Raw genomic sequence first — 27,370 nt, forward strand, 5'->3', positions numbered from 1 at the left:
GCTTCATAATGATACAGTAATGATACACTGGTAATTTATAGATAGGCATATTTATAATGGCAAAAACATACTCCAGTAAATAGCCAAATAAAGGATTACTGTTGCTGTAGTTCTAGAGAAACTGTAGAAATGGAATGTGGGAGACTGAAAATAAGAACAGGAGGTTACAGATTTTAGGTTTATATCTTAGTAGCTATGTGGTTAATCAAAGAATATCAGCATACCACTGGGATGTTACACAATTAACTGATTTGCACTTTAAAAATAACAGCTTAGTTTTAGACATGTTACTAGCTTAAACTGTATGTCTAAGTAGCTGACTAATCTTACAGTAAGTGAGATTTAAAAAGAAGTGAGCTGCATTACCTCAGTAGCCTAGTATACAAATTCCACAACACTTATATCGTTAATATCTTTTTACAAAGTAACTTCAAGAACATGCAAACAAATGCTCTGAAATTCTCTTCTACACACACTGGAGAGCTGCTGTAGACTTCACAGATGTTAGTCATGTCATCTTCTTAAATTCTTGATTTTCTGGACTGGAGAATTAAAGTGGAATGAATCTTCTTCTGTGTCAGTTCTGCTCTCAGTGCTCGTAAATCAGATGCTGCCTGCTTTCTCATCTGCAAAAGAACCCATCATTTAAGGAATGGCAATTTAAGGAAGCTTTTTTTGGAGCTGACATGCATATAGGTTTATATAACTAAGACTGAATTTTATACAGGATGGCTGAATACAGGATATATCTTTCATCTTTAAAATTTTACATGTTCTAGCACTACTATGTTCTGTACTTTGCCTTGATGTTTTTGAGACAACTGCAAATTAATTGTTCTTTCCACTCCTTGCTAGACAATGGAAGTCATAATAATTACAAGCACCCTGGAGTACCCAGTAAACAGGAGTACAGGCAATCTCTGTGATGTAGAACACTCCTATTAGCTTTCAGAGCTGGAAAGCTGTCCAGTGTGAAGGCCTATACTACCTCTTCCTTCCAAAAAGTCATAGGCAACACTGATAAGGAATAAAGCAGATGAAGAGGTTTATTTATTACTGCTCAATGCCTCACCACACCAGGTGTATTTCTTCAATTACCTTTTGAATGAAATGCGAATTTTATGAATAAGATTGTGAACCTTAACTCACAATCATAGTACATTGAGTATCTAAGTTGTTTGAATGCCATACATTCCAAAACATCTGACAACCTGGGTTCTGGAGTAATTTAGCTCAAATGCTGAAGTCACAACACCTAACACCTTAAAACTAACAGCATAAACCAAGAACTGTTTAACAAATATTTACATCATCTAATAATTGAGACGTTCTAATTTTTTTCTATACACTGCCACATTTTGACTGTTCTAATTAAAAGGCACAGTACCTTAATTTCTATTAGGAGTCTCATTTTTGTATCATCTAGCTTCCTCCTCAGTTGATGGAGTTCATGCTGCACTGTAGCAATCCGGATGATTGTGTAATTCTGTGTGAAACAACAACAGACCTCCAAGTGCAGCATTAGTGCATCTGCTCCCTGACTGGGTGTTACTTCACCACTCAGAAGCAATCCTCCAACAGCCTCTATCCAACTCCCCTGCCTTCCCACCCTGCTGATTCCTGCCTGGCTGCACTTCACTCACGGGGGCTGGGGAGCACCCCTGTGCTCAGCCTAAGAGCTCAGGAAATCCTGGCTCCCTTCTCGGGGTGCTGGCCACTACAGAACTGCTGGGGACTGGTGCCTTGTGCATATCTTTCATGTAAGGCCTCTCTGTGCCTAGCCAGGGAGACCAAAAAAGCCCCACCCGTGATATGCCCCTCAAAATAATGTGTCTGAACATAGCCAGTAATGCAATGTCAACCCTATTCATATTTGTATTTTGTAGGTATTCCAAGATAGTTCAAATAATACATGTTTATATATAATATACACTCTTAGGTTGTACATGCACACACCTTTCAGATGCAAGAGAGGGACATTTATTTTTCCTAGGCTAGCTTCAGTTTTGTTAACAGCCTTGCTTCTATTAATGCATTTAGAAAATTAGCAGGCACAATCGTTTGAAAGGGTGTTTCCTCCGTTTCTTTTATCTTTTCTCTTTTTAATCCCTCTGAACTTCCTATGAAACTCACAGTTGCACAATAGTTGAAGTGCAGCCACTTCAAAAGGTACAGATACATTTTGCGTGCTCCAAACATTCCTGGCCTCCTCGAGTGAAATCTTGGCTGATAGAAACAATGTAGAACTGAACAATCCATTAACCTTACTGAACAGAAGGGGATTTTGTTACAAAAAAGTATCAACACAAAGCAGAAAGAAACAAATGCTCAGACTCAAGCACTTCTGCAGTCTTTTTGAGACAAATGGCCTGAAGGAATTCTGTCTGATCATTGAGCTAAAGCTAGTTTACAAGTCATTGGTTGGCGATAAATCTGTTTCTTTAATATATATTTTATACAAGAAAGCCTCAGACTGTGAAAAAAGAGGTAATAAATAATACAAGCAAATACCTTGGAGGTGGTTGTTTTGTTTGGTCGCTTTTGGCTGTCTCTGGCTTCCAATTGCAAGAGCAATTTCTGGTGGTAAAGCTCTAAATCTTGTTGCAGTTTGTTTAAAGTGTCCTCCAGTGAAACTGTAGCTTTCTTGGTTTCAAAGTACTTCTTCTTCCATTCCTCCCGCACTGCACAGGAAAACAGTCATAGTGTTTGGTGTCGTTCACCTTGTCCGAAGGTCTGCTGAAGACACCCATGACAGCTCACCTCACAAGCTTCAGCTGGCCAATGCACACACTGAAACATGGCAGGAGGTTTCTTTAAAATAAACATCTAGTGAAAAAATCTTCATTAAAGTTACATTCAGTCTAAATGCAACTGAATTTTCACACAAACACCTGCAACAAAAGGCTCCATCTGTCCACGGAGATAAAACACAGGGTCCAAACCCAAAGTTTATTCAGCCTGGCTGTTCTGCAGCACCTAAGTGCTCCTGGCCTGTGAAGAGTGGTATGCCCAGCACAGTCTGAAGTCCACAGCTCTACTGTCCCAGAACATGTAGAACTGTAGATTTAGGCAAAATTTATGCTCTTCATGGCCAGAGATTTTGAACAGCTTCATTTTGTACTGACCTCCCAAATGATGGGAAACAGTTACCTTTACACTTCACTGTGATTCCACCTATGTTGTCAATGTGCTACGAAGAGGTGGCACATAAATGCCCCTGTATGTGCTGTGGCAGTCTTATGGCCACTGCATATCTCCAGTGTCTTAAATGAATCCCTTCTTTAGAGGCACATTTTATGGAAGCAGGACAACTGACACTTACCCAAAAGAGCTCAGCTGTTGGAGGATGACTCTACGCCAGGTAACTGAGAGTGCCTGTCAGCATGGCAGTCTTGGGAGGGTATTAAACACAGACTCAGCTGCCTGTTACTGCAGAAAATGCTCTTTCTTTAATATCTTGTAAAGAAACATGCTTGCTACCTGCCCTTACTTACAAAACTCTACAGGTCTGATAAAAAAAAAATAAAAATTCAGAGGTACAGATGCTTCCTACAGCCCCTGCAGAAGCTGTTTGAATCCTTGTGAAATAACCTTTATTTTACCTATCTGGATAACATAATTTAAGGCAATGCAGGTGCCATTTAGGGCTTATGTCTAGCTTGAATTGCAGCTCCATGCTACTACAGAGTAACTGCTTCAAGCACCCAAGTTTGGGGGTTTTTAAATACAAATTCCCCATGCTGCAGGGTGCAGTGCAGCCATATCCTTAGAGAATTGTAACAACTTAGTTACATTTTAGCAAAAAGAGAAAGCTCTCAAAACATCAAAATTATTAAATCTCATCTCTGTATAACTGGGGTGTGACTTAGGGAAGATAGTTTTAAGTATAAATGTGAAAATAATTTTATGAAGAAAATTTGTGTGAAATTTCAATGAGATTTGACCTTGTTAAAAATCAAGGTTTGTCAAGCTTGTCACAACAGGCTTGGAACTTCCATGTCATAAGCTGAATGCCATTGGATAGGAGGAACAAAAATTATTATGCTGCAATTTACCTGAAGCCCTATCGACACAGTACAAACCCTGTGAGCTAAAGGCAGGATTAGAATATGCAAAGCTGCCCTGGGCCTCAGAGAGAAGCAGCCTGCAGTAGCTCTCTGAGCACTGCACATACATGAGACACAGCTTGAATAGTTTAGGAAAGCCAGAATAATCTTAAGTTTATAAGATATGCCACCAAAAAAAAAAAAAAAAAAAAAAAAAAAAAAAAAAGTGGAAGGAAACACTGCAACCTTGAATTTTTCTAGCATGCTGTTACACAAAATGAGTCTTCTTGGAGCTATTGGTTACCAAACTGCTGTCTCAGCTCAGTAATTAAGCTCACTGACAAGGAGACAAATATTTTCACACTGGTTTCGGTGTAATTTCTCAATCACTCCAAATTCCAAAATAAATTAAAAGTGTACCATGATATCTCCTCAGCTTATTTTGTTCCAGTAGCCCTTTAGCTTTTTTGCTCAGTTCTTCTCTAGTTTTTTCCATGTGCCGTCTGTCTTCCTTCATTTGTTGCAATTGTTCTACCATCTTGTTTTCTAAAGATATTATAATTATATTTAGCAAGCATTTGAATACCCTAAGTACAAAGGATCAGACAAGACTTTTGGAATGCACTCATCACAAATTATGCCAAAAGCTCTGATAGAAAAAGCAATAGAAACAATTTCATTCTAATCAGATTTCATTTTAATCTAACTTTTCAGAATATGTGGTGCTTTAGAAAAAGGGAGAAATCCAGCATGCATCCAGGCACTCACACACATACACAAACAAACATCTTTCTATATGTTTAGACAATATATCACTAAAAATATGTAATCAAGAAATATATTCACTCCATACATTGCAAACTCTTGCCAATGAAGCCAAAAAAGCCTTCAAAAGACTATTTCCTGCTTAAAATGCATTGCAATATAAACTGTAGAGAAATCTTGCCTTAAACTCCAGCTGGCAGGACAATATCTCAGACTTCCACTAGTCTGCAACAATAGGCCTAACACTTAACTTGTCACTATCCTCCTCCTCAGCAACACTACTTGTGATTTTCTGTGCTACATTCTCACTTGAGCCTGCAGTATTTCACCTGATCTCCCTCCTTTTCTCCTTCCATCCACCTGACAAGTTGCGTTTTCTAGTGCTGGGAACCTGCCAAGCTCTAGGACAGCCCCAGGCAATCACAAATACTTGGAATTTTCTATTTATAAATTAAAATTTGTAACAATACTGGGAATTAATGCATGTATAGTGTAGGTATTTATGTCTTCATTGACTCTTCAGTCTTGATTAAAAGTTCACTTCCTTGCAATTTCTTGGAACCATGTACTCACTTGCTGCCTGAATTACAGGAACTTGAGCTGGATTTACAGTTAAGTGCCAAAAAAGGTGGACTAGGAGCTGAAATACACTCTTTAGGACAAGTAAGATGATTTTGCTTGTTTTCATCTGCCTATAGAGTCAAAAGACACAACTGTAAGTACACAACCATAATCCTGAATAGCTACATTAGATACATGCCCTGAAAGTGGCCTGAGTGAACAAGAGGGCTGAATTTGACTTCTGCAGGTAGACTTTTTTATTCTGTTACCAGTACACATGACCACTAAATTACAAACAGCTGGATCTCTGCAAACAAAATGAGAACACTGAACACTTCCACCACAGAGAACACACAGACTGTTGCTAATGGCTCTTGTCCATGCCCATAATCCCCAAGTTACTGAGACCCATGCATGACCAGGAACTAAGGGCCTTTAAACAGCCACCTGGTTTGTTATTTATGAAATCAAAAACTGCCAATTTCTAAACTAAAATTTGTAATTGCAGATTTTAATTGCTTAGAAATATAGTTGATATTCATTAGAAAATCTGCTAAGTGGCAGTGCATGAATTAACTTTTCTCAATTATTCTCAAATCTTTCACATTTATGAGTCACCAGTCTTAAAAATTGGACTGTTTCTAGGTGGAGGACTATATTTATTGCTCAAGATTACTAGGAATGTTACCTTGAAAAACATACCTGATTATCCAGTTTTTCACCAAGACCAACTCTAATCTTCTTAGTTCTGTTTTGCTGCAAGCTAAGATAAAATCAAAAAACCAAATGAAAGTTCATTGGCCAAAATGTTTTTCCCCTCCTTTTCTTTCATTTATTTGAAGTCTATAAAGTAAGTTTGTGTCAGGGAATTAACATTATCCATTATTTTTGAAGATGCATTATTTGCTAACCTTTGTTTTTTGTGGACAGAATCTGTAGTTTGTTCTTCCATTATTTTAAGAATTTCAGCATCCTGTGTTCTGTCTCTTCTTAATTTGGTATCTTTTTGGTGCTCATTGTTTTCCATGTTTGCTAGTTCTGTGACAGGATAGTGATGACAAAAATACATAGATTACAATTGCAAAAATCAGGCTGGTTTGACTGTCAATGACTGGACTTTCCAACCTGTTCTGGAAATTCAGTGAATCAGCATAGCAAGTGGTGTTATCTCTAGGATTTGGAAATGTTCCATGAATAACAGAAAAAAGAAATCAAGGGGGAAAAAAAGGTATTTTTGTTATTAGAATTTATATCTGACTAATTCTGGTGATTAGACAAATGTATCAACTATAGTAAAGTGTTTCTCTATATGAGCACACAGTGATAAAGGAGGATTCACAAGGTAAAACCACATCTCTTTGAAAAATATCATCATTATTTTTAAAAAATGGAATATTGTTCTGATATTTAATTACAGATTTCTTAAAACTTAGCTTTACTTTGCTTTCTAGAACTCTTGCTTTAGCAAAAAAGACAATAACAAACATGTGTACCCTTTTGATATTTAATGTGATTTTGGGGTCTTTTGTTACCCTGCCCTTGTTCATCACTGTGGTTTACATGAGTAAGAGCAGTTCCTGTGGCTCTGTAACTCCACTTAGGAGCACTGCACTCTTCTTGATCTTGACTGAGATGATTCTGCTCAGAGGTCTGTAATACCAGGTTACACTTTCCAGACTCCGGGTCTGCAGGATTTGAGTGACTTGATGTGAAGAAAGATCCATCAGATTTGCTTTGATCTGCGTAATAATTGATAATATGAAACAGAGATATTATTTTACTGTAAATGTTAACCATAATATTTATTTTTCTTCTCATTCATCACCCTCTTTCACTACACTGGTTAAGCTTACCTTTTTCTTTGAACAGTTTTTTTGGAATCCTGTTGTTACTGTCTTGCTTATTGTCTGTGTGTGAAACTGGAATGGGCTCTTTCTCACCCCATTCCACAGGACTGGGCACTTCCAGATTTTCTACCTGATGCCTGCTTCGTATACTTTGTAAAAATGGTTTGCCATTTTCAGGTTTCTCTTGGGAAAGGCTGGATAATCTTGATCCATGACCAAACCTATTAGCTTCTTCACTAATATGATGTTTTTGTAGAGGTAATGATGGCAAAGGATAAACATCTTCAAAATATTCCACTCCAGGCAATAAATATAATTCAGGATAAAGTGCCTGAAATGATAGAGTGCATACATCAGACAGGACAAAGAAAATGTGCAATGTAAAGTTTCTGAAAATGGTACCTTACAAGCCATCCAGTACTTACATAAGGAGGAGCAAATGACTTCAGTTCCAGTTCTGTTTCCTGCTTTGCTTTCACCTCGGAAGAGAAAGTATGGAAGTGTAACAAATAAAATACTCTTTTCATCAATAGTGTTGCATGTGACATATGCATTCTATTGTCATTTTTACATACTGCATTCTTTTATCACCATCACCATAATCTGCAGTGGCCTTATGGGGTAAAAGTATCTCAGACTACATTTGTATTTTCTGACAGACTTCTGAAACTTTGTCTATTTTTCAAAATCTTAATCAGATCCACAAGATTACATGCATGTACTGAATGTTTTATTATCCCTTGCACTTTCTCTTGTGGTTCAAAGGACATGATCCAACAGTCACAGTAAAAGAAAATTTTCAATTTTCTTTATCAAAAGTTGCTTCAAACTGAATCTGAACAGAAATGCTGAGTCTCACATAATTTTCTCTATTTACCTAATACAGTATTGCAAAATATTGAATGTATATGGAAAAAAAAATCTAATATTATCCTATGTCTTCTTGTATTTATCATTTTCCTTCATATTATTTTTATGACATACACTTTCAATTTCAACAGCTGTCTTTAAAACAAACTCTAAAATAGTCAATATATATTTGAAAGATGTGCTCCAATGTAAGAAAAAGAAATCTGAACTTACATTCAAACAATTATATTGAATTAAACACACAGGTTATATGCAAAAAAGGAAGAGCAAATGAACATGATTTTAGTTTATGTTTATCTCTTCATTTAAAAGACCCTTGCTTGCAAGTAGGGCACAGCTCTTAGTTCTGCTTACATTGTTAGAGTTGTGAAACAGAAGACTAAGGGGAGAGAACACTCAACAAATATTTGATCATGGAGATGTAATTCAATGAGGTTACCATGACCCTAAACAACAAATAAAGCAGTTGGTTTATTGCTTTGCACTTTGTTATAAAGTTAAACATCAAGCAACAGTAAATACCTCAAAGAAAAACTATCTTTCATTTGTCTCTATAAATCTTCATGTATGTTACCAGTATCTTTAATTCTCTATTAACATAAAATACTTTATTCATTTGCTGACATCATAAAGGCTGGAAAATTTCTCCATTTATCTCTGAACTATGTGGGGAAGAAAATTAATTATCTTACTTATTATCATCCAGTTAAGAAGACCTCAATTCACTGAAAACATATGCCTAGTTTCCAATTTAGATTGTATCACAGTCTTTTAAGTTTCTTTTCATGTTTTTTCACCTAGTTTTTGCATATTACTTAGTATTTATTCTAATCTTCTATGAGAGTGATTTTAGTGATAATTCAACTAGAAATGAAATAAAGAATGGCACCAAATTTCCTGGCTGTAGTTAATTTCCAAATCCATGAGAAACAGGTGAAATGAGACATGGAAAAAGTGTTCTATACTTACATAAATTATTTAAATCTCTGTGTATTACATGAACAAACTTTCAGTTGGACTAATTTTGAAGTTTATTTAATCTTTAGCTATACTTTGTAAGATATATATGTAGAATTGATGTGAGGAACAGTTATGATTCACACATGTAGGGGTTTTATTACTTACATCTCCAGCTGTATTATTGGACTAAACAGTGGAACATCTAGAGAAGCTTTCATTCAGAGAATTATGTCTTAAATGCTTTTGGGCAGGTCACAGCACGAGCCATTAGAGGAACTCTGACTGAGCTTCCACGGCAAATTTGTCAACTGAATTATTCCCAACTGTGTACAGGTAGTAATGGCCTTATGGGTTTGGGTTTTTTTTAATGCAACCAGATTTATCACGTTTAATCCATGAACTTATCAAAACCATTATATTTTCAAAGGATGGCAACTAATTACACCTGTTGCTTTAAAGGGTATTTCTAATACAACTGTCCAGCTTTGCCTTTGCACTTAGAGAAGCAGATATGCTCTGACAAGAGCTTATGCTGCAGCATGTTTAAAAGAAACAGCGCTAACAGTGCTCCTAAAGTTATCTATAATTTATGTGATACTATCTCATCAGCAGGAATCAAATCTCTGCTTTACATTATAAAACAGAAGAGCACTAAATAAAAAAATTAACTTACCACTGCTAGTTTTTTCCCAATGCATTTTAAAAATCTGAATTTATCTGCAACTGTCACTCCACCCAGGTACTCTCCAAGCCTCTCCCGCAGCACTCTTAATGTGATGTGAGGAGACACCCTAGAATGTTGTAATTCATTAATACATCTGTAAGATTAAATAATGATGCCTAGTTAGTAGGAGGGGGAAGATAATGGTCTGTAAGTGCTGGCTTGCACTGACAGAATGACCAAAACTGGGAACTGTGTCCTAGAACTGAACCCCGTTACAGACAGGACAGAGGGTCTTGGTGTGGCACCCAGAACACTGCACTGTAAGGGCTGTCCTAACATTAACCAGCAAGACTCACACTGGACCAGCCTCATACAGAGACAGATTATGGAAGCAGACAAAATATGAAATTTACTTCTTCAGAATGCTGTTGCTCATCTGCAGATGAATAACAACACCTCTGGAAGCTATAGTCATGCACTTCCATTTAAGTGACACAGTTTCATGGGGCTGGACCAGAACTCTTGAACATTCCCTTCAAGCACCCAGGGCCAGAGGAGCCTACAGCACTGTCCACTTTAAGCAGCAGGCACATTCCTTTGCTTTTTTCTTCTCCAGCACAAATTCACAGTTGGGTGTGTGCATGTGCTCATGGAACTGTATTTTAAATAAAAACCAAACACTGCAGTGTGAACATTTCCACCATGATTTGAGGATGAGAATGCTGACACAAATATGAATTGCATCATTTAATGTACTACATGAAAGTATGCAAATATTTAGGTAATGAGCTCAGTAGAAAAATCACTACAGAATAAAAAGCATCTCTGCACAATAAATCCAAATGTGCCAGAGGCATACCAAATACCAATTGTTCTGTGCTGCCACATAAGAAACCAGGGAACAAATGAAGGCTTGAGACTGCTAATCACCCACACTGATTAGTGGTAGGACGATTTTGGCCCAGGCAGATCTCACTCCTCAAGCAATGCACAGGCACAGCTTGGGGGATAGCACACGGCATTCTCAGCAAACAGTATAGACAAGAACCTGCCAGGTCTTCCATTTGAACAGGTCTTCAACATTACCATTTCAAGGTTTGTTTGCACTTGCAAGCAGCCCTATAGGCCTTCAGTTCACACCTCAAGCATGTAGTAAAAACACAGCCATTTTCATCTCATGAACACAATACTGCAGTGGGCTACAGTGCTTGTCATGTATTATTTCAAATACCTTGGACTTAGAGGACCCTCCTCAAGATCATAAAACTGCCCTGGAGCACAGGCACGAGGCAGAAGAGACCAAAGTCTGCAGAGTGGACACATCTACAATGTATAATGGGGGGAAAGTATCTAGGTATCCAGATCCTGAGATATAGGGCAGAAACTTATTGCAAAATTATTTGCCAGTACAGCTGCTAGGAAAATACAATATTAGTCTGTCACTTGCTGCCACTGGCTGGCAGAAAACAGTCACATACCAGTCACTTGCTTCAGGGTGTCCCTTTAAAAGTAATGCAAACTAGAGTTCATTACAGCCATCTCATCTAGAAATAATAAAATTTGGCTTCTGTGGTGAGGAATGAGGAATGAAAAAAAAATCTCAGAGAGGCTAAGAAATCAAGTTCATGGGAACAAGAACTCAGGGCCATAGACAATCACACCCTTAATATCTTCCTCTAACTTCATAGCTAATGGAAGTGGCCTGTACTTTGACCTAGGAATCCCTTGGAAAGCTGACTCAGACAACACTAGGATTGACTGAGCAACAGAGCTATCAACAGCATCCAAGCCACAGGAATATCAGCAAGGCTGCCATTCCCCCTCCTGGATTATAATAAAAGAAGTTTTAAAATTTTTTTTTGTTTGTTTTTAAAGACAGTGATTCACTGGCCAGGTAGCAACTATTGTTAATGCTAATGTACTGCAGCATTGCATAGTACCCATAGAAGAATTAATTAGCAATTATCTAAGAGTCATTAGCAAGCAACAATACCCAGGCAGATATAAACCCACTGAAATCAGTGAGGATCCTAATTTAACTTGATGCCTCAGTGAAATAAATTTACACTAGAAAACATAGGGCAGTGGCAGATGTCCATGACATGAAATGAGGTTACCACTTCAGACATGTATTCTGCACCTCTGCTGCAGACTAGAACAGCAAAGAAATGGGTATATGCACTTATTTTCTCTGGTTTTGAGCAGCCTTTCAACAAAAGCAGCTGTGAGAACAAATACATTCTGCTCTACATGCTCATACCTGACTGCTGTCAGTCTTTTCAGCTACACTGTATATTGTCCTAAGTGGGTAATACAAGATCCAATTTAAATTAGTTAAAACCTGTATTCCCTGCAGTTTTAGCTGAATTGACAGGTTTTGCACAGATGTGGACAAGGTGCATGTTAAAGCTCAGTTTCAATACACATCCTTACATTATCTGATTTTTCTAGAACTTCTCACCACACTGGATACTAGATTTTGTGAGCAAAGTGTTTAGGAGTATAAAAAAAAAACTTTCAAAGTTATGACAGATTAAAAATGCAACTCTCTGTGCCAGGCTTGAGCCTAGGACTGGGAACCAGGGTATTCTTTCACTAAGTCCTTCAAACAGCTACCTGAGAGCACACCCAGTACATGGTGTTGTGCACAGCTTTTCATTGCTCAGTAAGAGGAAATGCTGCTGGTTCATGGGCTGTAATGCTTCCCCTTGAGAAACAAAGCATCAGCTTTCTCTGGACTGAGAGAGCTCAGATCATCATACCCCTGTTCCTGGGAACTGACAGACAAAACCTGTCTTCATAAAGCCACTGTCTTGAAGCTGGCCCATTGCACAAAAGAATTCCAGCTTTTGATAATCAGGCTTAAGGAGACAGAAAGTATATAAGATAAGATTTTACAATATAAATAATTCTGCAGAAATACTAGCACTTCTCTGAAAGTGCTTTTCAATGTCTACACCATGGGCTGCAAGGGAGCTAAGCCTGATAGAGTACAAATGAACATAATGCTAGTTATGGTCACCACTTACGCTCCAGAAATATAATTAGACAATGAGTTTCTGCTGCAGATGTAATTCTGCTCTCTAGAGCAACAGTTGGACTAAAAGCTGGACTGAAGGACAGTGTGAAGAACCTACCACATACATGAAACCTAAAACTACACTCACCTTATAAATCCAGCTGAGACAAATTTGCTGGAAAGAGCTACAGGAACTGTATTCAGCTTGAAGTTCCACACTTCTTCTGGGACATAAAAAACATGAAGCTCCAATAGCTAGAAAAAAGAACAGATGTAAATGTATTATCATCCTCTTCCTATACACTTTGTTTTGTTTAGGTGGACTTCCAATTTGTGTAGGCAGGAATGGTTTCCTTGGTATTAGCACAGGGGCTAGAACAGTGAGGCCCTGTCTCACAGCAATGACTACAATGTGAGAACAGTGACAGCAGAGTAATTTGTGACTGAGTGCCAGCTGACAGAATCAAAATAAGTCACATTAGAACAGGCTCTCCAATGGAAGTGAGATAATAGAGAGCCTGTGCTACTGCTGTGTATCACTGTGACAGCAATGGAGAGATCTTACCAAAAACAGTTGATACTCTGGAGAGTGTCATGACTACAAGAATCCCTCAGCTGAAATCCTACCTTTGTTCATCTCATAAAAAATGCAAAGCCCTGAAAGCTTGATTCAAATAGCACCACAACTTGATTCTGTCATCAAGAAAAAAAATTAAAAATATTTCTGACTTGTTAATAATATTAGCTACCTTGGATACACAGAAATGCTCCTGCTAATGTCTGCAAAAAGAATAACTAAGCTGGCTCTGAGCAAGGTTCACTTGGGCTGTGTTTGGACCCATGGTAATTGTTGTACTGCTAGTTTCCAGCTCTTGATATTTTTAGTAAAAATAAGATAGTATTGACAAGGATTATATGCTTCCCTTTAAATAAAAGCCATGCAAATAAGCTAAATTAAATATTTCTGCAAGTCTTGAGTTACTTAATATGAACTAGAGAATAGTTTTTTCTATATGTACTATTTTAAAAGCACATCTTTTTTTTTTCCTCTCAGGTATTCTAGAACCTTATTTTAATGTATTTTTATTTTTTATTTGTGAAATCTAAAAAATATTTGTAGAAAAGTAGAAAAAATTCTCACCTGTGAAGTTCGAGGTCTCATTTGACTCAATGACATGTTGGTCCCTCTATGTGACCACAGCAAATGCCAGTTGGGCTTTCTAATTTTCTTTTTGATTGAAGCATTCTTTAAGAATGAGTTTCATGGTAATCTGTTATGACAGAAGTTACTGCATAAATATCCTTTTTTTCATTTACTGATCTGTATTCCACTCATGATAATGGAAGTTGTGTCTATGCTGAGGCAGAAAGCTTCCAGCTAACTGCAAACAGAATCAACCACACCTTCTACACAAGAGAGTATCACCTAAGTAACTGGGGGAATTGCTAAATCATAGCCCTGTGCCTCTAAGAGATCTGCCCTAGAGCATTTCCTCTTAACATTTTCTCCCCTTTCATAAAAATATTTTGGTAGTATGCAATTTTCTACACAATTCCATTGTTTCTCTAAAATCACAGACCTAAATCCCCACAAAGCAAGATTCTTGCAGGACCTGGATCTGATAAAGAGGTAATTATTGTGAACTGGAGCAACAAACCCATTGTGCCAGCCAAATGCAGTGTTCTGAGGAAATGTGACTGGGCTGGGCAACCATGTCAGAAAAATACTTCCATAAATTATAACCATGGTTCTGTCCTAACATTGTTATAGAATCATGGAACGGTTTGGGCTGGAAGGGACCTTTGAAGGTCAGCTAGTCCAAGCCCTGCAATGAGCAGGGACCCTTCTCACTTGGCCAGGTTGTCCAGACCCCAAAGTCCAATCTGACCTTGAATGTTTCCAGGGGTGGGGCATCTCCCACCTCTCTGGTTAACCTGTTTCAGGCTTTTACCACCTTTAGTGTAAAAAACTTCTTCCTTTCATCTCTCATCAACCCTCTCAGTTTAAAACCATTCCCTCGGTCCTATTGCAACAGGCCCTACTAAAAACTTATTTCCATCTTTCTCTTTTTGTTAGGATTTTCCTTGGCATTCTCACTTTGAAGGCTTTTCCAGCTCCTCTGAGGTTACAAACCACCTCTGGATTTTCAGCCTGCGGAACTCAGGTGCTGTTCTGCTCTCAACAGGTCTCTCTACTCCTCCTGCCTCTAGCCCAGCTACTTCTAATTCACCTGCTCTTGAGCACGAGTGACCAGACCTTCCAAGTCTCACTTTGGCGCTGTGGAATTAAGATTTCCTCATGTCAGTGGGAAATACCTACTTATCAGGGGCTGTGTCTTTACCTGCAAGCCCCCGCAAATGGCCCGAGGGTGACACCCCATCACGGCCCCGTCATCGCCCGCCGCAGCAGGCACAGCGCGGGCTCCTGCCGCGGCTCCCGCTACAGGGGAGATGCTGCACTTCGCGGTACCTGATGTCACCCCATGCCTCACTTCACTGCCGATCCCGGGCACTGGCTGCAATGAACTGGGACTAGCGAACTGATCCTCCAGGCTACAGTCAACACTCAAACCGCTAGCACGAACTAAGTTAGGAACTTCAATCGTTGCATCTCAAAATAACCTCCAAACTTGGCACCCAGTGGATATTATCACCAAGATTCGCCACCTTGGTGTGAAAGTCGCCCCCTCTTCCAGTCCCCACCATCAACGCGGGAGGGCGGGGGTTATTCCTGCGCCGCGGGCGGGTCCCGTCCCGGGCACACGGAGCGGCCCCGCCCGCCCGGGCCCGGGCGCGCAGGCGCCGCGGTCCGGGAGTTGTGGCCGCGCCGGGAAGTTGTGCTGGGAGTGCCGCGAGTGCCGAGCCGAGCCCGCCGCCGACCCCGCCATGTCGGGCTCCTCCAACGTGGCGGCCATGAAGAAGGTGGTGCAGCAGCTGCGCCTGGAGGCGAGTGTGACCCGCGTGAAGGTGAGCGCGGAGCCGCGACGGGACGGGACGGGGCGGACGCGCCGCCATTTCACCGCCCCGGGGCCGCGCCCGCCGGGCCGGGGCTGCCGGCTCCCACCTGCCCCGCCCCGCGGACCCGGCTGGGCGGCGGCGCCTGGGCTTCTCCCGGGGCTCCGGCGGGGCTCCCCGGCCGAGGCGAGCCCGGATCGGCAGCGCAGCCGCGGCCGCTGCACCGCCGCTCCTGCCCGGGGCTCGGCCGCTCGCTCCGCGCCGCCCCTCGGGCCCGGGGGCCTCTCCCCCGCCCAAGCGCTCCCCGGGGCGATGGACGCGGCCCGCGCTGCCCGTTCGTGCCCTCGGAGCGAGGAGCGCCCTTCCTTCGGGCTCTGCGGAGAGGCCGCCCGAGGCGAGGCGCACAACAGGCTGGGCTGGCCCCGGCACGGCAAGATGGAGATGTCGCTGCCAGGCACACGAAGTGCATTGAACTTGGGCCGCGCCGGGGCGAGACCGCGCCTGGCACGGCAGAGAAACCGGGCAAACTGCAGATACCGAGTGTCAGTGGGAGATGCAAGTTTTTGAAACTTCGATCGTTCTATTTTATGAGTTCAGAGTTACAGCAAAGAAAAGCAAGGCAAAAAATTTTTCACTCTTCAGTTTTTAGGAAGGTACAGCATGCCAAAAACCCCTTATAAGGGTGCTCAGAACCCTATTATCTTATCATAAGGATGGTTTTCCAAGGGAGCCTGAAATATGAGTTCAGTCGAGTAGAACATGTTAAACCATAAGACAGTGTTTTTGAATTGTTTATGCTAGAAAAAGGATCTTTATATATTTAATAAAGCCATCTCCAAGATCTTGCTCATGTGTCAGCCTTCATACTTAAAAGTTTAACATGGAAACTAAAACTTCCAAATCAGTTCTCATTCTTACATTGTTCATCTTCTTGTCTTTAAGAAACAAAAAAACTACAATGAAATTATTGCATAAAATCTACATAAACTGTATTGCAGAATAATTTAGTAGTATTCGTTATACTTTTCAACATAAAAACCACATCCTCGGTAAAGAGTGTTCAGTGAATTCTAATGCCAGCTTTTACTATAACTAGGTTTCTCAAGCTGCAGCTGACTTGAAGCAGTTCTGCCTGCAAAATGCACAACATGATCCCCTACTGACGGGAGTATCATCAAGTACAAATCCATTCAGACCCCAGAAAGTTTGTTCATTTTTGTAATTATGTGAACTCTTCAGTATCTTTCAGTGGTAAGTTCTTGAATTACAATTCATAAACTCTTTTGTCATTTAAATGAGACAGGCTCTGTGAAAGGCACTCAGTAACATCTGACTTGTGCAGCTGGTGTTGGTCTAGATCCCATTTTTGGTCCCTTCTCCTCTTTTCTGGTCACAGCTCTGTACTGGACATGTGCTGGCCATAGGTATTATGAGCAACACTTAGCTGTTGCAGAGTTTCCACCAGTTTGTGTTGCTGTAGCAAAATGGTGGGACCAGCTACTACAGAGCTGCTATTTGGACTAACCCAGCTGAACAGTAATTGTGCTGTACTCTCTGTAAGGGTCTTATTTCCATTTTCTCACATGGAATTAATTGCCTGACAGCATATGTGGTGAATCCTGATGATGGCAGATAAAGCAGATTTCAGTTCTTAAACTTTTACAGAACAGTTCCAAAAGCAGATTAGTGGTGGTGGTGGTCCCCAAGAAGAGCACTGACCACTGTGGGGGGGAGATGCTCTCTCTGCCAAAAGAAAAAAGTATATACTTTTAAAGAAGTATTTACTTTTAAAAGCCCATATGCCATTCAAGTAAGCTACTACAGGGGTAGCAGTTTAAATAACTAGAAAGAGTGGAATACTCATTTGGATTTTCATTCCAGAACTTTCATAGGTTCATTAGCACTACTGCTATCACCAGGAAGACTACTCGCTCATCTGCCATTTTGGTGACTGGATTTTAGGCTAATCTCTTTAGAAAGATGAGTTTTAGATCCACAATAGTTTAACCAAAATTCAGGGAGTCACAATAACTTGGTTATTTTGACCACAGTAAATGCATGATGATTTTACCGTGTTCCCTTTTCCTGTTGCCTCTTGACTTGAATCTGTTGAAGATGAGAGCACAGACGTTATTTCAAAACACCTGCTACACAGTTAACTGTAGTTCACAATCCTTACAAATCTCATAGTGTGTCTTAACCTTGAAAAATTCTGCTTGTGTAGCTGACTTCTATCATCCAAAGAACTGTAGTTTCCTAGATTTAAATTTTGCTGTTAGGCAGCTTTATAGAAAGGTGACCACAGTCAGATTGAATTGCTGAAGTTATTCTCTCCTCAAGCAGGCTGTAGAAAAGTTCCAGATGTGTGTGCTAGCAGTATAACCATGTTTAAAGACCAGAGTAGTAACGGTATAGAAGTTGATCCTTAACTATATAACAAGCAAAACCACTAACCACATTGTTTTGAGCAGTGAATTACAACAGTATAACTGAAATGTGCTTTAGAGTTCTTGTAGCTTTTAAAGTCACTTCTATTGTGAATTTTTGTCAATTACTGTTATTTAAAAAATATTCTTGGATACTAAACAAGTGTAGCTTCAGCTGTAAGCACTAATCCAAGGAAGAAATCAGATAATCTGTAAACATTATAGACTGATAATTTATGCAAAGCCAAATAAACTGTACTTAATTTGTGACACATACAATTCCCTACCAGGGTTTGCCAAGGTTAAGAAATTCCTGGATTCCTAGGTGTGGATGTAGGGAAACAATGTTTCCTCTAACACCACACCTGCATACACAGGGCATAGAAGGCTTAATATTTTCTTTCTCTGTTACAGCCTTTGGAATGGAACTAATTTCTGTTTTAGTTACACGACCTATATGTGAAACTCCTTCACTTTGCAGTATCTGTTGCAGGCACTTCCTGAAAAGAGGTGATTCCTTGTGTTTTCTTGATGAGCCAGTAGTGTTCGTGTATACACAGTCAGCACCACCTCACTGAAGAGGAAGTGTAATTTGTTAGTTACACAACAAATCCCCTGCTTTTCAAAGGCAAAATAGAAACCTGGTATTTTGGTAAGCACAAAGTGACTGGGAACAGCTTCTTCTATCCTTCCACTTAGCAGTTTGGTTTCAAGGAGACACTAAGCTTCAGTTCTTTTATAAAGCTTTGATTATCTTATTGTGTCTTTGGGCACGACTTAAAAGTTTATTTTTGAAACTAATAAAACAGCTGTGGAAAAAGAATCTGTGTTTTCCTAAATAGTTGTCCATGGCGTACTCTAAAACATAAGTATTCTTTGATTTGCCTCATTTAGCAGTGATACCTTTCTAACTAGATTTTGGTTTTGTTTTTCAGATCTTTTAGCATCTTTTCCTACCTGCTGATGTGTGTATGGACAGAGTGCCTCGAGGAGTGGCCTGGTTTGAAGTCTGTAAAAAAGCTTAGCTTTAATGTGCCAAATCTAACTCTAAAAGTGCTACTGTCGTCAAACTTCTTACCATCTACCTCTCCAGATGAACTGTATGCTAGTTACGTATTTCTGTTTCATACGGGAATCAGTTTTATACGCCAAGCAAAAAATAAAAGTGTCTTGACTTAGTCTGGTCTTGAAATTACTGTAAGAATTTTCTTAACTTCTGGGTGTGGTTGCACCTCAATCAGTGCATCACTCTGGAGAGCAGAGAGGAATATTAATATTCTCTGCTGCTGCAAGTCTGCCTGGGGTTAACAGTCCTTCAGAACAATGAGGCTGCAGCAGTACCATACTTAGAAGCATAACAGAAATAGAACAGAAAAAAAAATGGGAATGTTTATAATTCAGCTATACAGCTGTGCCACATCATAGACATCACATTAAGACAGAGTAAATTATTCTTAATAAGTAATTCTACCCCAGGAGATAACTTACTCTATTTGCCTTCTTATTTTTAGGTAAATATGATAAAGCACAGCTGTATATGAAAACAAAGTAGCTCAAAGAAAACTTGACCTTTCACCTGCCAGTGAATGTGACAGCTTAAGGCGAAACAGTAGTTTATATGCAGATAATACAAACTTGAGTGTTGCTGTGAGGCTGAAAAAGCATTTTTAAAATATTAATGGGAAAAACCCTGCTCAGAGACCTCACACAGTCACTGAGCAGCATTTTTAGATGATAAATTTATGAACATCCTGTAAGGGGGTTTTACGAATTCTTTCCCCATCCTTTCAACTGCTTTGGGTACACAGACCTCTTGTCAACGTGGTACTTACAGAAGAGATGCCTGTAGGAGTTACGCATATTGTTTTTGTAACTTCAGCAACATGCCTATTTTATGCAAAATGCTAATGAAATAAAATACCATGGATTTCATGGACTGCATCCTGCCTTCTCCATGTTCTCTGGATAGGAGAACCTTTTTGGAGAACTATCCCCATACTGTCAGGGAAGAGCATACCGTAAGTTAGAAATAAGTTTCAAATATTTATCTCTTACCTGATTAACTGAAGATGTGTGGCTTAACAGAAAAAATAAAATGAAACTGTAAAACTAGAAATACTTTATTTTGAAAATTTCTTTAACCAACATATTTGCTGTCTTTGATGTTGTGAAGCACAATCTGTTTCTACAGCACAGCAGCACTTCTGGCAAATCCTTGGTGATAGCTAAATGATAAGTTGCACCAACACAGCCATAGTTTTTCCACTAAACTGGAAAAAGTCACTGTCCTTGTCACGTTGGCTACAAATAGGAAGAGAGGCACTTCCTACTTGGTCTGCTGCTGTAGAAAGTTTTAATGTTTGCTGTTTGTCTTTCTGCCGCTGATACTGTTCAGTATCATTATCATTAGTTCGTAGTCCCAGATCATCCATAGGTCAAAGCAGCTGCTGTATTCTTGGTCACCAGCAATTGGCAGATTTCACTTACAAGTGGAATTTTCTTCTACTTGTGTCCATTTCTCGACGCTGAAATTTAAAAGAAAAGTTGTTTACCAGCAAGTTCTTGCAACAGGATGAAACACAAACAAGGATGACCACTCCATTTTATAGCAGGGCAGACAGTGAAATGTAGTTATTGTACAGTAGAGCTGCAAGTAAGTAGTTGTGGTAAATTGACATTTATTGCCCTTGCTATTTTTATTTTTTATTTGAAATACAGCAGGATATTTCTGCTTTGCATGATTCTCGAAATATACTTCTAAATACTTAAGTTAAATTTTACTTCCACACTGAGAACTGCATTTATACCACTTTTCTAGGATAAAATTTTTGGTTACATTTCATGTCAAATTTAGCCTCCCCAAGCAGGACTATTATCATTACTAAGACATACCTTATGAATCCACTCATATTCTCCAAATTTGGAATCAAAGGTTCCTTTTTGAAGTGACCTCAGCTTCAATGTAAAACGTGGCCCAAGTTCTTGAATTCCCACTTTCTTTTCACTCTTGAAGATATATCTTGGGGAAGAAAATAATTGAAATTAGGAATTCAGTTACAAGAGTATTCTCTCTCACTTGTAAATGAGTATTGTGGAAAACTTCACCTGTGGAATCTGAAAAAGATGTAGTCTCTCTGGTTGTGAAATGTAGCTACTTGTCTTCCAATGAACTGAGGATCATGTGGGAAGAGAGCAGCAAACATGCGGCCGATAGAATGGCCGAGCCGCGTTGTGAAATTATTCAGGATCACTTCAGGGACGTGTTCCGTGGGCTCCTTCCCTTTTCGCTGAAATCAAAGTAATAAGAATGCAAAGAACAGATTGAATGCAAAAGGATTTTAAAGTATTACCGAAGAAGTAATACCAAAAAAACATATTTACAAGGTCAAGCTGAATCATATCAAAATGCAGTTTTGACAGTTGAAGTAGACTGGATGTATTTATCATTAACCAACAGATAACCTATTTTTCAAATTTTTTGAGTCTCACCTTTATTTCTTTACGCAAACGCACACTGCTCATTCTAAAATGGGCAGTTGGACCATCAGGCAGGTGACTTAAAACAAGACCATCTGTGCACCAAGTTAAAAAAAATGCTGGTACAATCAAGCGTATCATTTACAGAGGAACATTCAATGCAAATTGCAGTATTACATTAGAGGTTTAGATCCATAATCTATGCCCACGGTTTTGTTTTATGTTCAAACATGCATTCCCAAACTAGATAACTAGCTTTCGGAAGGATGTCCATTACATGCTAACGAGGGTTATCCTCTATTGCTTTCTCATTTAATGAATCCATAATGTTTTATCTAGCCAGAAAAAAAAAAGGATCTTCCTGGTCAGAAAAACTTGTTAATTAATCAAACTCTTAAATTTACTGAAATAATAACAGCGCTTATCCATGCATTACAACCAACAAAAAAGTGCCAACATATCTACACACTTTCTTCAATAATTCCAAGTTCCATTAGCCATCAGACACTCAAGTTGGCACAATGATTTTTATCTCTGTAATTTGCACTGTGAAGAGAAAGAAAACAGAATAAAGTAGATCTCTGATGCACACGACAGAATTGTTTTCTTTCCCTGATAAATACACTAAAGGATACTTGGTATTTTGCGATCTTCATTAATGACAATTAAATCCGTGAAGTCCCTTGCAATACACTGTGGAATGATTCTTTTCAAAGCCAGTCCTCTTCGATAGTAGACATGTGAGTTGGGTATAACAGTAGCCAGCTGCTCACAGAATCTCACTGTTCTCTGCAAAACAGGGGAGTTAAATTGCAGCGTGCAGAATTCAGCACTGAATTCAGCTGTTAGGAGAACAGAGGGTTGGCCATTCCAACTACACTCCCTGAACATATATTACTTCCAGTATCTCTATAAAGATTTGAAGATAAGCTATTAAATTACTCTATTAAATTACTTCATTCAGTTAGTGCAAAAACATTTACTTGCAGTAAAGACTGCAGCACACCAGAGATTTTTAAGGGCCTTTTTTCCCCTTCCTCCATCACAGAAATACAGGAAAATGCAAAAAGCATACTCTCCACACTCATTATTTATAAAGCACACTGGTTTACAAATGTTCACAGCATCTCCAAATACAATATAACTATTTCTTCATGAACTTATGTCTGAGTTTTCAGATAAACTGCTTGAAGTGTACTTTATTTTTAAAGCAATTTATTTTATGGTTTTCAAAAATGTCAGTAATCTCTTCAATCAGGCAGTACTGATCATTTCAATACAAGAACACGTGCACAAGGTTGGGTTGTTTTTATGGAGGAAACAAACAGGGCTATAGAAACCAATGGATTACATACACATACAAGGATATTGTTGGGCATTAAATAAAATTACAGAAAAAATCCATGTGCGTGCTGTTTATTCAGTTTTAATGTAACAATCATAGGATAAAAACCATGGCATGTCATAGCCATTTGGTTTCCAAGTAAAACATACATACCCCACGAGGTCGGTCTGATGTTGTAATAAGAATTTTGGGAACAGTCTGCCTATTAAAGTACGGTGCAAATTCATCAGTTGCTTCATCAAAAGCAACCTGGAAGAACAGAAGTTTTGTTAAATCCACCATGTACAAAATACCTGAGGAACAATTGTTCAATCTGATCTAAATTTTAATGCACAAGACTTATTCTGTAATTAATCACCCAAAGGTGTGTGGTTTTCACGTTTTTAAGAATCCAGTGTGATGAACATGGGCAGCTTTTACTACCAATGTCAGTGTTGCAAAAAGCAATTATTTAATACAGGTAATGAAAGAATGACATCACCTCTTAGTAAACCCATCATGTGTAAAAAGTAATTCATCAACAGATTAACAGGAAAGTGGGGATTATTCCGTTTCATCAATCAGTTTATGTCCCCTGTTAGAAAAAAAAATGGTTAACTTATTAGCACATGCAGTTACCTCTTCATCATTGGGATCTACAGTGGTTTCATCATACACTCGCTGATTTTCAATAGTCTTTGGTACGGCTTTTGGAGGTGCCTAAAATACATGAAATTTATTAACATTACATATTGATGTCATTATTAAATGCATTGCAAATACCACATTCATACTACCACAATATTGTTTGTATTTCTACACAGAACTGCAAGTATTATTTATTTGATGCCACTTCTAAAAAAGAAGTTACATAACTTTGATTAAAATATGCACAGGTATTGGGACACCAGAGAGCATCAGATGGAGAGAAGCACCACTGGAACAATGTCACTTTTCAAAACAAAACAAAAAAACAGGGGAACTTTGTTTCCATTTTCATTTCTTCTGTGGAAGAAAAGGATTGTGCTTTTAATTGCAACACATTTTAACCTTGATATCTAGAACTCAATGACTAATAGCCTTTAATGTTTACCCTACTCTTGTGAAACTACTGTAATACAGGAACTCACATCTGACTATCTTCAACCAGTCCAGGGAAGGAAGCAAAACCTTTGTTCATGGCTAGTCTTGGAATCCAGCAGATAACTGGTTTGGGCATGGTTTGGTCAGCTCTGACTGTTTTAATCTACACAAAAAATAATATTGGGGTATAATTCCAAATAATATCAACACAAATGCCACAGCAATCACATCACAGACAACTTTTCAGGAGTGGTTTTATGTCATTAAGTTTAAAACTCGTCCTGCCTGCTTAGAGCATCATTTAACACAGGGGCAATAAGGTTTCTGAAGTCAACTGTTTGATATCTCTACTAGACAACAGTGTCTCTGAAGGCTACCACAGCCAGCGGGCACAGAGAGCATACAATCATAGAATGGTTTGGCTGGAAGGGACCTTTAAAGGCCATCTGTGCCGGTGTCCCTGCAGTGAGCAGGGACATCTTCGACCAGACCAGGTTGCTCTGAGCCTCTCCAACCTGGCTTTGAACGTTTCCAGGGATAGGGCATCCACTCTACATCCTGTTGCAGTGTTTTATCACCCTCACTGAATTCACTGCTCTGCCTCCCTGAAGCCTGTGGAGAAACCCTTTGGCTCAGGAAGCTGAGGAGTCCCAGCTCCGGGCAGAGCCGCAGGACGCTCAGGCTGGCGAGCGGCGCCGCCTTCGCGCCGGGGAAGGAGCGGCCACGCCGCCACACCGGCCCCTGCGGCCGGAACCCTTACTTTGTCTCCGAGAGCCTCTCGCTCCTTCCTCCGCTTCTTCTTGAGGGCCAACTTCTCCTGCGGGGAGAGGAACAGCGCTCCGTTAGCCAGAGCCGCCAGACCCGGGCCTCCCCCGCCCCCCGGCAACAGCCCGCCCCACCTTCCTCTGCTGCTGCTTCCAGCGAAGGAACATGAAGTGCCGACGCTGCTTGTTCTTGATTTCGGACACGCTGAAGGTGGGCGGGAAGAGCACCCGCTGCGGAGCGGGCGGGCCGGCGCCATCCCCGGGCACGGGCCCGCAGCCCTCACCCGCCATGGCGCTGCCGCCGCGGGGCGGGGCCGGCCCCTCACCCTTGGCCTCTGCCCCGCCGGGCGGCACCGCGCAGGCGCAGCACGGGGCGCGCTCAGGGCGGGCTGGCTGCGCGCACAGCCCCGCAGCGTTCCGAGGTGGAAGGGACCCCGGAGCGTCCTGAGTCCAGCTCTTCGTCCTGCACGGGACCCCGGCAGTCACACCATGTGCCAGAGAGCATTGTCCAAACGCTTCTTGAACCTCTCAGGCTGATGCAGTGACCACTGCCCTGGGGAGCTGTTCCAGTGCCCAGCCACCCTCTGGGTTCTGCTGATACCCAACCTAAACCTGCCCTGACTCAGCTTCAGGCCATGCCCTGGGTCCTGTCACTGGTCACTGAGCAGAGATCTGTGACTGCAGTGAGGTCTGCCCTCAGTCTCCTCCAGGCTGAACAGACCCAGTGCCCTCAGCTGCTCCTCACAGCTTCCCCTCAAGGCCCTTCACCAGCTTTGTTAACACTCCTCTGGACACTCTCTAATAGTTTAATGTCTTACACTGTGGTGCCCCAAACTGCACGCAATACTCAAGGCTGAGCACATAGCACAATCACTTCTCTCAACCCACCCCACGACATGTCAGGGCTCATTGCTCCGCAGACAGCAAACCAGGAGATTAAATCAGTGTATTTCATAGGGATTATTGCTGCAGTGTTTTTTATAAACCGAGTTAGCTGTCAAAGTGGGACGCTTAGAGCAAACATGACACATTGATGGATTTATATTAACAGGATGGATGCAGGTAACATCATGGCCCAGCAGTGCCTGCCCATGTGCACGCTTCCAAATTCAGACCTTTGCTTACAGTGACTTAAGTTTTGGGGAGCACCTGTTTATTAGGAACCATAGGGGGGTTGATGATAATGCTCCCAAAAGTTATTTTTATTCCATTAAAGTCTGTTAAAACTTGATGTTAAAATGAAACTCGGGAACTCCTACTGCAAATTAGAGATCCAATTTACATAAAGTCAGAAATGAGGTTTTCTGTTCCTGTGCTGATTTTCATGCTTAGAGGTGTGCGAATGTTTCTGCACAGCAAAGACTACACAGTGTTTTATAGAAATTGAGTACTCAGGGATCTGGGGGGACCTGGTCTAAATTGGAGACATTTTTAATCTCACACTGCTAAATTCTGAGCCTCCATGGGACTGCTTCGTTCCATCTGTCCCAAGCATTTTTTCAAAGCTTGATGTCTCCTAATTTTATATACAAGTACTATTTGTCTTTACTATGTTTCTCTCACTAGAAAAGGGAAAAGGAAATCTGTTAACATAAACATAGGAAGATAATGAAAAAAAAAAAACCTAGAAATAACCAGAATAATAGAGAATGTCTTAAGCCTTGTTCTGTCCTATAAACAAATTTCGTTCTGTAACTCAACTTGCTTCACTGAGATTACTTCTGCTTAACAGAGAAATGAAAGATCAAAGGCCTCATTATGCACAATCCCATATATTTCTGGCCTCGCTCCCGTTTTTGTCAAGAGAAAATATTTCAGCTATCCTTACTGCCTTAAGGATAAGTAGTTTCCATGGTAATTGAGGTTTAGAGGATTTTGTTGAGAATATGTTAACCAAGGAGTGCTGTAACTTTATCTCTCTAGCTGATGCAGATGTCAGCGATTGCAAGGTTGTTTCTCAAAGTCATTAGCAGAGATTTTAATCACTGCTATTAGCAGAGCATACAGGGAGTTGTGTGTTGTTTGTAGTTCCACTTTGCAATGCTGTTTTTGTTGGGATCACTAAGTGCTTACATGAGGAAAAAACACATTATCTTCCTGCCTCCTAGGAAGAGGGATGACAACCTCCTAATATTATTCAAATACCTTTCTTCCAAGGACTCAGAGGAACAAAATAATGATACACAATAATACAAGAACTTCCTAGGGCAGGGGAGGGACAACAACAAGACACCAGAAACACACTGAGGATTTGGTAGAGATCACTGACAAGGTACAATTATAACTTCAATAGAAGGCCTAACTAATGCATGCATAGTATTACTTTAATTTTTTCTTAGAACTTCCAAGGTATTTTTCTTGTTTTATCTATGAACTTGGTTCTGTGCAAATAACTTTTTTACCAGGATACTCCTATTTTACAACTTAAGTAGCATTGTCAAGAAACCATCTTTTGGAAGAAGCTGCCTGTTTAAAAACAAAACAACTGGGAAAAAACCACCAAAACTCAAACAACCCCCCACTCAGCCACCCACAACCCCTCAAACAAGCAAGTTCTCTAGTGAATAGTGACAAATGAAGACATTCCTTCCATGTGAGCACTTAGAAAT

The 27,370-nt window shown here is 40.1% G+C and overlaps 3 protein-coding genes across 3 annotated transcripts; 1 reads left to right on the forward strand and 2 right to left on the reverse strand.

Moving 5' to 3' along the window:
• Nucleotides 1-164: 164 nt before the first annotated feature.
• Nucleotides 165-18,981, reverse strand: SPATA1 (spermatogenesis associated 1). The gene is given in 15 exon segments (XM_068199917.1): nt 165-626; nt 1,388-1,486; nt 2,512-2,681; nt 4,467-4,592; nt 5,385-5,427; nt 5,429-5,503; nt 6,075-6,135; nt 6,284-6,410; nt 6,866-7,111; nt 7,226-7,550; nt 7,645-7,698; nt 9,723-9,840; nt 12,881-12,987; nt 13,874-14,003; nt 18,567-18,981. Coding segments are annotated over 14 exon segments (1,692 nt in total). The 5' UTR covers nt 13,910-14,003; nt 18,567-18,981; the 3' UTR covers nt 165-521.
• GNG5 (G protein subunit gamma 5) lies at nt 15,518-19,291 on the forward strand. The gene is made up of 3 exons (XM_068199922.1): nt 15,518-15,699; nt 16,784-16,938; nt 19,049-19,291. The coding sequence occupies exons 1-2, from the start codon at nt 15,619-15,621 to the stop codon at nt 16,907-16,909; spliced, it is 207 nt and encodes a 68-aa protein (XP_068056023.1). The 5' UTR covers nt 15,518-15,618; the 3' UTR covers nt 16,910-16,938; nt 19,049-19,291.
• A 924-nt stretch (nt 19,292-20,215) lies between these two features.
• On the reverse strand, nt 20,216-25,085 carry RPF1 (ribosome production factor 1 homolog). The gene is made up of 9 exons (XM_068199920.1): nt 24,897-25,085; nt 24,758-24,814; nt 23,554-23,634; nt 23,089-23,184; nt 22,226-22,379; nt 21,603-21,685; nt 21,219-21,400; nt 21,006-21,132; nt 20,216-20,638 (listed from the first exon to the last, which is right to left on the reverse strand). Exons 1-9 carry the CDS (start codon nt 25,050-25,052, stop codon nt 20,597-20,599), a joined length of 978 nt encoding a protein of 325 aa, XP_068056021.1. The 5' UTR covers nt 25,053-25,085; the 3' UTR covers nt 20,216-20,596.
• Nucleotides 25,086-27,370: the final 2,285 nt, after the last annotated feature.

Source organism: Anomalospiza imberbis, chromosome 9 (genome assembly GCF_031753505.1).
Source record: "Anomalospiza imberbis isolate Cuckoo-Finch-1a 21T00152 chromosome 9, ASM3175350v1, whole genome shotgun sequence".
NCBI classification, from domain to species: Eukaryota; Metazoa; Chordata; class Aves; order Passeriformes; family Viduidae; genus Anomalospiza; species Anomalospiza imberbis.